At 47.6% G+C, this 7,756-nt stretch overlaps 1 protein-coding gene across 1 annotated transcript; it reads right to left on the bottom strand.

Moving 5' to 3' along the window:
* Positions 1-3,359: 3,359 nt before the first annotated feature.
* KCTD12 (potassium channel tetramerization domain containing 12) lies at positions 3,360-5,538 on the bottom strand. The gene has a single exon (XM_079903433.1). It carries the CDS (start codon positions 5,288-5,290, stop codon positions 4,310-4,312), a length of 981 nt encoding a protein of 326 aa, XP_079759559.1. The 5' UTR covers positions 5,291-5,538; the 3' UTR covers positions 3,360-4,309.
* Between the last annotated feature and the right edge of the window lie 2,218 nt (positions 5,539-7,756).

Here is a 7,756-nt window from a genome sequence, read left to right on the forward strand (position 1 = left end):
TTGGAAAAAAATCACAAAATGTATAAGGTGACAAGAATTCTTGGTCAACTAGTTCAGCTTCCTACCACACGAGCTTATACTCTAATGTAAATATTCTGGTTGAATTTCTTCCATCTTAGTTTCAAGGGCCCCAGTAGAGAATAGAAATCTTCAAACATTAATACTTTTAGATGTTTATCATCCAAAACTGTGACAAAGAAAAGTTAACTTCAACATAGCATGTTTCTGGCTCTAGGAAAGCCTATTTTAGGTACTATAGCCACTGGAAACACAAGACTATTTTATTTATTTCTCAAGAGATAGATTTAGGTTATCTAAGAAAACTAATTCAGCTTTTAAATGAGTTATAATAAGGAAAAACAGAAAAAAAATTCCAAAGGATTTATTTACTCTGGTAGGTTTACAATAAAAATATTCAGTTTACAATTTTGAAATTTAAGTCAACTGAGTAAAGTATTTATGATTTAGATTATAAAAGAAATTCTTAAGTAATTCAATGCCTCCAGTCAATACTGTTCTAAATGCCTGCACTATCATTTATCACTTTTCATGTGGAGTACAAAAATGTTTTTGAATATTAGATTAGAATTTACCATAATTTAAAAAGTAAAAAATTATCAAAGCCTCACCTTACATGGCTTTAATGTAATAATAACATTCCATGGAAAATTCCAATAAAAATTGGAATATGTTATGAGCATGCCAGTTGCCTATTTTGTCTGAGAATTCACAGATTATGCATTTCCCCAGAAAAGCAACAGGCTCCTTATATATATATGGATCTGGTTTGAAAGAGAAGACAATTTTGTCTAGTATTATAAATTATCACTTTGCTATCAATGCAAAAACCAAATCAAACACAAGAATAAAAATCGTACTGAAAGGGAAAATATTTAAGTCCCACACATTCAAGGAATATTTTCCACAACACGTAATTTGAAAAACTAAAATGAACATGGTTCATAGTCTACATGTTTTAAAAAACAGACAATATGTCAAACACTTGGTGCAAAAGCACTGAACATGGTACCTGTTTTTTAACCACCACTGTCAACCATTCTTTTTTAAAAAGTTAAATTTGTTATTAAAATCTAATGTCACTCAGTTGTATTTATGAACCAAATGGTAATTAGAGCCATTACATATGTAAATGCATGCTACACTGAGTCAGATTAATGCAGTCATAATTTCTGAATAATTTATGACACCCTCCCAGGTTACTGAATGTCTTTGGAGAGCTTACTCAAATGGACGCTCAATATCTCATCCAAGCTCACAGATGACAACCAACACTCCAGCCCACTTTGTAGACCACTAAGGGTCCTTCTGTGGCTCAGAACACATGGTGAATAAGGGACCCAAAAGTGCAGAGGCCAAGTCATCTTATCTCAGTTATAGTATCCACCCAATGTAAAAATGAGTTTCCTACCCAGCCTTTACTTTGCGCTAAGGTAGAATTTGTCACGTATCAACTTCCAACTTTAGAGGGGATAGTCATCATAGAAAAAAGGTTGGTTTACCATCTCTAACCATTCAATTCCCAGTCCTTGAGATAATGAAAGGGGTTAGGGAGTACTGCGGGGCAGCAAGGATGTGTGGAGGAGTGAGACGTGCATGCACAAAGCTGTGAAACAGTTCAACTCAAAGTTTTACAAGATAAAACTTTTAAGACTTGGGTGGCAGAGACAAAACTTGAGCAATTTCCCGTGACTCCTGGAGCTGAGCAGATTTAACAAGGCAAATCAGAAATCTCTGAGTCTTGCCATACGTCAGTGGCTTTGATCTGCCCCAAGATGTTCTCAATTATGTGCTTTTTGTTGCACAATCTAACAGAATACCACATAGGGTGCAGAAGTCTCCGTGACACTTACTTTTGGCCAGTGAGTGACATTCCCAAATCACTTCAGGCTTGAAACAGGGGTAAGTTCTGATGTGTTACCTAGCCCGAGAATACACCCAACACATAAGCAAGTGTGACTTCCTGAATGTTTCTGCTTCCCTTACAATTACAGTCTTTGTAATTGTAAAGCTAACTTTACTTTTCTAAACAGGCACCTCCAACAAAAGACCTCAAATCTTTCTCTTCCCCAATTAAAAAAAAAAAAAAGAATTGGTGGATTAAAAATACAGGCACCGTGGTTTATGTAGACAATTAATCGACATATTAGTATACAACTAATATCCAAGCAAAAAGTATGGGGCAAACTCAGCTTTATGTATTTTTTTCCTAACCCAATTTCCCAATAGACAAGGATATAAGAAACTCATTGAAACATGTTGCTTTAGTATATACACCATCTGATGCAAGTTACTGGGGGTAAAGACAGGAACGTTTATAGCATTAGTAAATTAATTAAAAAACTAAGTGATTCATGTAAAATGTTTATATATGGTATATACAGATTGGATCACGTGAGTCTAATAATAAAACTGTTCCAATTCTTAACATCTGTTATGGACATATAGTAAGATACAGTACAAGATTCATTTTTAAAAAGAAGAAAAAATAGCGCTAATTTAAACACTGAAAACGACTCTTACAAAATCTTTTAAAAACCTACTTCAAGAGAATGATGCTGAAACAAATGAAAAAGGACAGGCTTCTCCATCATCACAGAATATCCAAAGGAGCCTCACAGCATGAGAGACAAGGATTCATTTCCCTTCACTTACAGTGTAGATACGATATACAGTGGGGATTTATTCCATGTTAGAGTAAAGGTATAAGGCAACCAGGTCTCCTTCTGTTTCAGTTGCATTTACGTGGAACACAATTTTATTGCTCAGCTCACTTTTAAGTACTTATTTGCCTTCATTTAAAAATATTCCACTTTACAGCTGTCTACAGATGGCAGCCCTTGGCGATTCTATTCTCTGTAGCTCTGTCATTCGAAAAGATTCCACCTTAACTTCAAACAACCTGCATCAAAGTGGCATTTTTCAGGTTTGCCCAGAAGTCAACATTGGCTGGGCTTGCAGACAGTTAGGATTTTTAATAAGAGAACTTAAGTCTAAGTAACCTAAATCAACATATTTTGTTCAAGGAAATAGATTTTAAAATCAGGACTTATAATCAACAAGAAAATAAAGTTCAAAAACTAAAACCCTACTGGGTAACTCTTTGGTTAGGTTATATAAGTATCAGCAAAACAGTTAGTTCAATAAACTGCCAGGTGAGAGTAGATCTGTGATTCACCTTTACAAAATGCTTTGCATGTTTTCGTGTGCTATTTTGTTAATGTGCATGTACTCAGACGGACGGTACAAACTTCCAACTTTCAAATAATAAATGAGTATATCCGCTCCTCCCTTCCCACCCCTCCTACCCTCCTTCCTCCCTCCCCACCCCACCCCCCAAGGCTTAAGAGCTAAGGTCCTACTGACAGTCACTGCAATAATACAGGTTTTCTTAATACCCACGACGTGCATTACTACCCCGCTCCGTTCACAGTCACAGCCAGGTGACCTCCCGCAATGCTCGGCGACCTGAGCTGTCATTCTCTCTTTCCCCCTCTTGCCAATAACGGGTGCCATGTCAAGCAGTCGAACCAAGGGCTTCTGGCGGTGAGCCCAGGAGAAAGGGTGCCTCTTCAGGCAGGAGGGGAACTTTCTACAAGTATAAACAACAGGCGAAGACCTTTAAATCTGCACAGAAACCAAACGCTCCTTCATTATGCCATCACCATATTCTTCTCCTACTTCTACCTGTAACTTTTCAAAACTTTGTTCATTTATAGTCCCTGAACGGCCTCCGCGGGATCCTAATTCCAGCTCTGGAGTCTTCCAATCAGCCTCCTAAAACTTCACCTTTAAAAAGGGTCAAAAGACTACGCAATAAATGACCTTTCAAAACTATTCCCACACACTGCTACCAACTCTCTCTCTTAAACCGCGTATGAGTCATCAGGGCTTGAGAAGATTTCAAGGAATCTTCTATACACTGGACAGGGTCCAGTTAGGTTCGGAACAATTCAGTCATTCCCAGGTACTAGGTGACTTTGTAGCCACACTGCCCCACTACATCCAGACTGAAGGACAATCCGGGGGAGGGGTGGTTTGAGGCCGGGGGCAGAGGAAGCATGGGGTGGAGAGGTACGTCTGGGCGCTCTCTTTTAGTGGGGTCCAGAGAAGACGAAGAAGCCGAGAGGATCTGTGGCTGCAGGTACTAAAGTGAGGGGTCAGTGGGTCTACCGCAGGTGGGGAACAGGGGAATGGGAGAACGTGGGGTGGGAGGGGAAATCTATAGCCCTTTCCCCGGCAAGAAGGAGAGGGAATGGGCGCGCTGGAGTCGCAAGAGGGTGTGGGGAGTTCACTCCCTGCAGAAGACGTACTCGGTGTAGCTGGTCCAGATCTTGTCCTCATTCTGATCGGTGCTGCTGGCGAAGGCGCAGGTGCCCGTGGAACTGCACGCCACCATGTGGAAGCCCGACTCGGACAGCTTGTCGAAGGCCTGCTCCAGGAAGTTGAACTTGAGGTAATAGCGCGAGGTGTAGCGCTCCGGAGGCCGGTCGGGGTCCCGGCTCTCGTTCAGGGTATCCCCGAACACCTCCTTGGCCAGCGATGTCTTGCCGCACACGGTGATGCGCGCCACTCGCCGGAACTTGGCGTCCGCCTGCGCGTCCCGCCCGATGGTGTAGGAGCCGCGGTAGCCGATGGTGATGTAGCCCGAGCGTCGGCTGCCGTCCAACGACTGGGACGGCGTGAGCAGCGGGCCGGCCGCGCCCCCCGACGGGCTGCGGCTAGCCACCTCCAGGGTGGGCGACGGCGCCCCAGCCGAGGCGCCCTCCTGCTGCTCAGGCTCCGCGTAGCCGAGCGGCAGCAGCTCGTCGCCCAGCGAGCCCTCCTTCTGCACCCCGCGCCGCGAGTGCGGCGGCGGCGGCCCGGGGCCGGGCTGCTGGGGCTCCCCGAGGCGGCGCACGAGCTCCGGCAGCTCGAAGTACTCGGCCTCGCGCTGCAGCCGGCTGCGCTCGGGGAAGTAGTCGGGCAGCACGAGCTGCAAGTCCCGCAGGTAATCCAAGATGTAGCGGAAGAGGAAGCCGTCTCGGTCTAGAAAGAAGCGGCCTTTGCTGTCCCGGGCCAGCTCCTGCGGCTGCTGCTGCGTGAACATGCGCCAGAGCAACGAGTCGGGAACCGACACCACCGTGCAGCGCCGGGTCACATACACCTGGCCCCCCACGTTCAGCTCCACGATGTCGGGAAAGAGCGGCGGCTCAGCCGAAGACGACGAGGAGCCGCTGCCGCCGCCACCACCCCCGTTGGGTAGTCCACGAGTGCTGTCCGCCAGAGCCATGGCCAGGAGGTGGCCGGGCTAGGGCAGTGGCCGAGAGCCGGGCCGCGCGCCGGATCAGCCGCCGCCGCCTTTCTCGGACGCTCGTTCAGCCCTGCGCCCCGGCCCGCCGCTGCCACCGAGAGCCGCGCGGAGCCGAGCGCACGACGCGAGCGCGCCTCTGTGCGCCCCCGCGAGCGCCGCTGTACTCCTCCCGCCTCGCCCGCGCGCTTCAGGGGAGTGCCGGGTGGCGACCAGCGCGCTGCTTAAGTAGAGCCGGGCGCCGCGGCGCGCAGAAGGCGGGGGCGGCTGCGGAGCGGCGGAGCCTCGCTCCCAGGGCGGGAGGGGGTGGTGGGGCGGGGAATCGATCTGCATCTGAAACGCTGACGCCGCGGCCGGCTGCTGGCTCCACCCCGGCTCGCGCGCCGCCGGGACACCCCGACTTCCCTACCGCCTCCTCGCCCGGTGCTCTAGCCCCTTCCCGCTCCTGCCCAACTTTCTTCCTCTTCCAAAGCGGACAGAACCTGGGCTTGGCCGCTTCGGAAGACGAACCTTCTTTGGAGGGGCAGTCACTGCGCCCCCTCTCCTCCTAACTGCAGCCGGAGACTGTGGAAGGAGCACGTGAACTTTCGGGCTCCCCCCACCCGGGGAGTGGAAGGGCCTGGCTGCCCCCGGAGACTAGCCGCTTTAAACACGCGGCTCGTCTCGTTGCTGAAAGTTCTAGAGAGAGCCCAAAAAATCTGGAGAGGCGGTGGGGCCCCCCCGGCCTGGAGGCAGCTAGATTTTGTTCGCGCGTACGAGTAGCCTCGTAAAAACCCTAGGAACAAAAAGCTAACCTCGGTATCCTGCTGTAGAACGCTCTCCCATAGTTTATTTTCTGGGTAAAAAGGCAAACTCATTAGTTGGGAGGCCTCAAAATTGGAGGAAATGGCAAAAGGGGAACTTGGGTGAGTTCAAGGAGTGACTTCGGGGCGTGTTCCCCTCCCGGTGGCGGACGCGACCTTCCCCCACTCCCGCTTTTTGGCCAAGCTGAAGGGGCATGTACTGTGAGGCCTAAGGGAAAGCTACGTGTCCGCGGCCCTATCAGCCCCGGGTGAATCGCGCTATGGAACTCGGAGGGTTTGAAGATCAAATATAATTTAGAAAACCTACCTTTCAAACCCTGCGTCTTTATCCTCCCAAAGGTCCAGGCTCACCCGCGGGCCTGGGTCACTCTGTTCAGCCCTTTCCGAGTACCCTCTAGCCTACGGGTCCTTGTACACTTGAAGGCCCGCTCTAGATCCCTTCCGGTCCTCTCCCTTCGCACTCGTATTCGCCCTTCACAATGCAGCACCCAGGTCTCCTCCGCCGCGAAAGCTTCCCTGACTTCTCAGGTGGGTGGGGCTTCGGATGGCCCCTTCCACGTGCCCTAACGCCCAACACATTCTGACATTACGCGTCTGTGAGTGATTATCTAATCTCTGACTTTGGTAAATAGCTTCCTGAGCACTGCAGAATGAGGACGGAAGAGAGGGTAGTGAAGAATGTTTAGCAATCATCAAGTCAATGGCTATTTGTTGTGCACCAGCTATTCATTCGGCCGCGCCGGGTAGAAGAACAATGTAAGACGGAATAGGCTCCACAGAGCTTTCCGTGTAGCCTGGTAGGCAAGGGTCAGAAGTCTGAGCAGTTATCAGATCGGTTTGAAGTACAGACTGTCAATCAGTATAAATCAGGCGAGATCTTTGTTCTTGATAATAATGTTCCACCTTTTGTTTAACTACCCGATGAGCTTTACAATCTCCTCATGGATGTGTGTCATTTTTACTTTGAAATGTTTATGTCTGCTGAACAGTTATCCATGTCAGTGTACTGAAATAAGATCAAGTAAGACCAGCTCACTTAACTGCAAGTACAGATTGTGATACTGAATATATTTGACCACTCTTTTTTTGTTTGTTCTTTGGTATAAATAATAGCTGACACAAAAGTTCCAAGTTCCAAAGCTGAATTTCTAGGCGGCTGGGCTACTACTTGTAATATCAGTGTCAAAGCCCTAAAGAAACCAGTCTCTTTTTTTGTAAATCCAAGAAAAGCCTTTTTCATATCAATTCCGTACATATTTTTGTATCATTACTTTGTTCATCATATCAGCAAATCCTGTCAGTTCTGCCTTCAGAATTCTTCCAGGCTATTAACATGTTTCACCACCTTCCTGCCATCACCCAGGACCAAGCCACCCATCACCTCTTGCACTGGCCTCCTAACTGCTTCCACCTTTGCCTCCTACAGTCTTTTATCACCAGAACAAAAAGAGAGATCCTATTATAACCTAAGTCAGATCATGTCACTGTGTCCAAAGCCCCTCACTGGCTTCCCATCTCACCAAAAGTAAAAACCGAAGTACTTTCATTGCTTACAATACTCTACAAGATTGGAGCTGTCCCACCAGAACCTCTTAGACCCGTCCCCTGCCACTCTCCCAGGAGCTCCATGCTTTAACCACATTGC

Source organism: Stenella coeruleoalba (genome assembly GCF_951394435.1).
Source record: "Stenella coeruleoalba genome assembly, chromosome: 18".
NCBI classification, from domain to species: domain Eukaryota; kingdom Metazoa; phylum Chordata; class Mammalia; order Artiodactyla; family Delphinidae; genus Stenella; species Stenella coeruleoalba.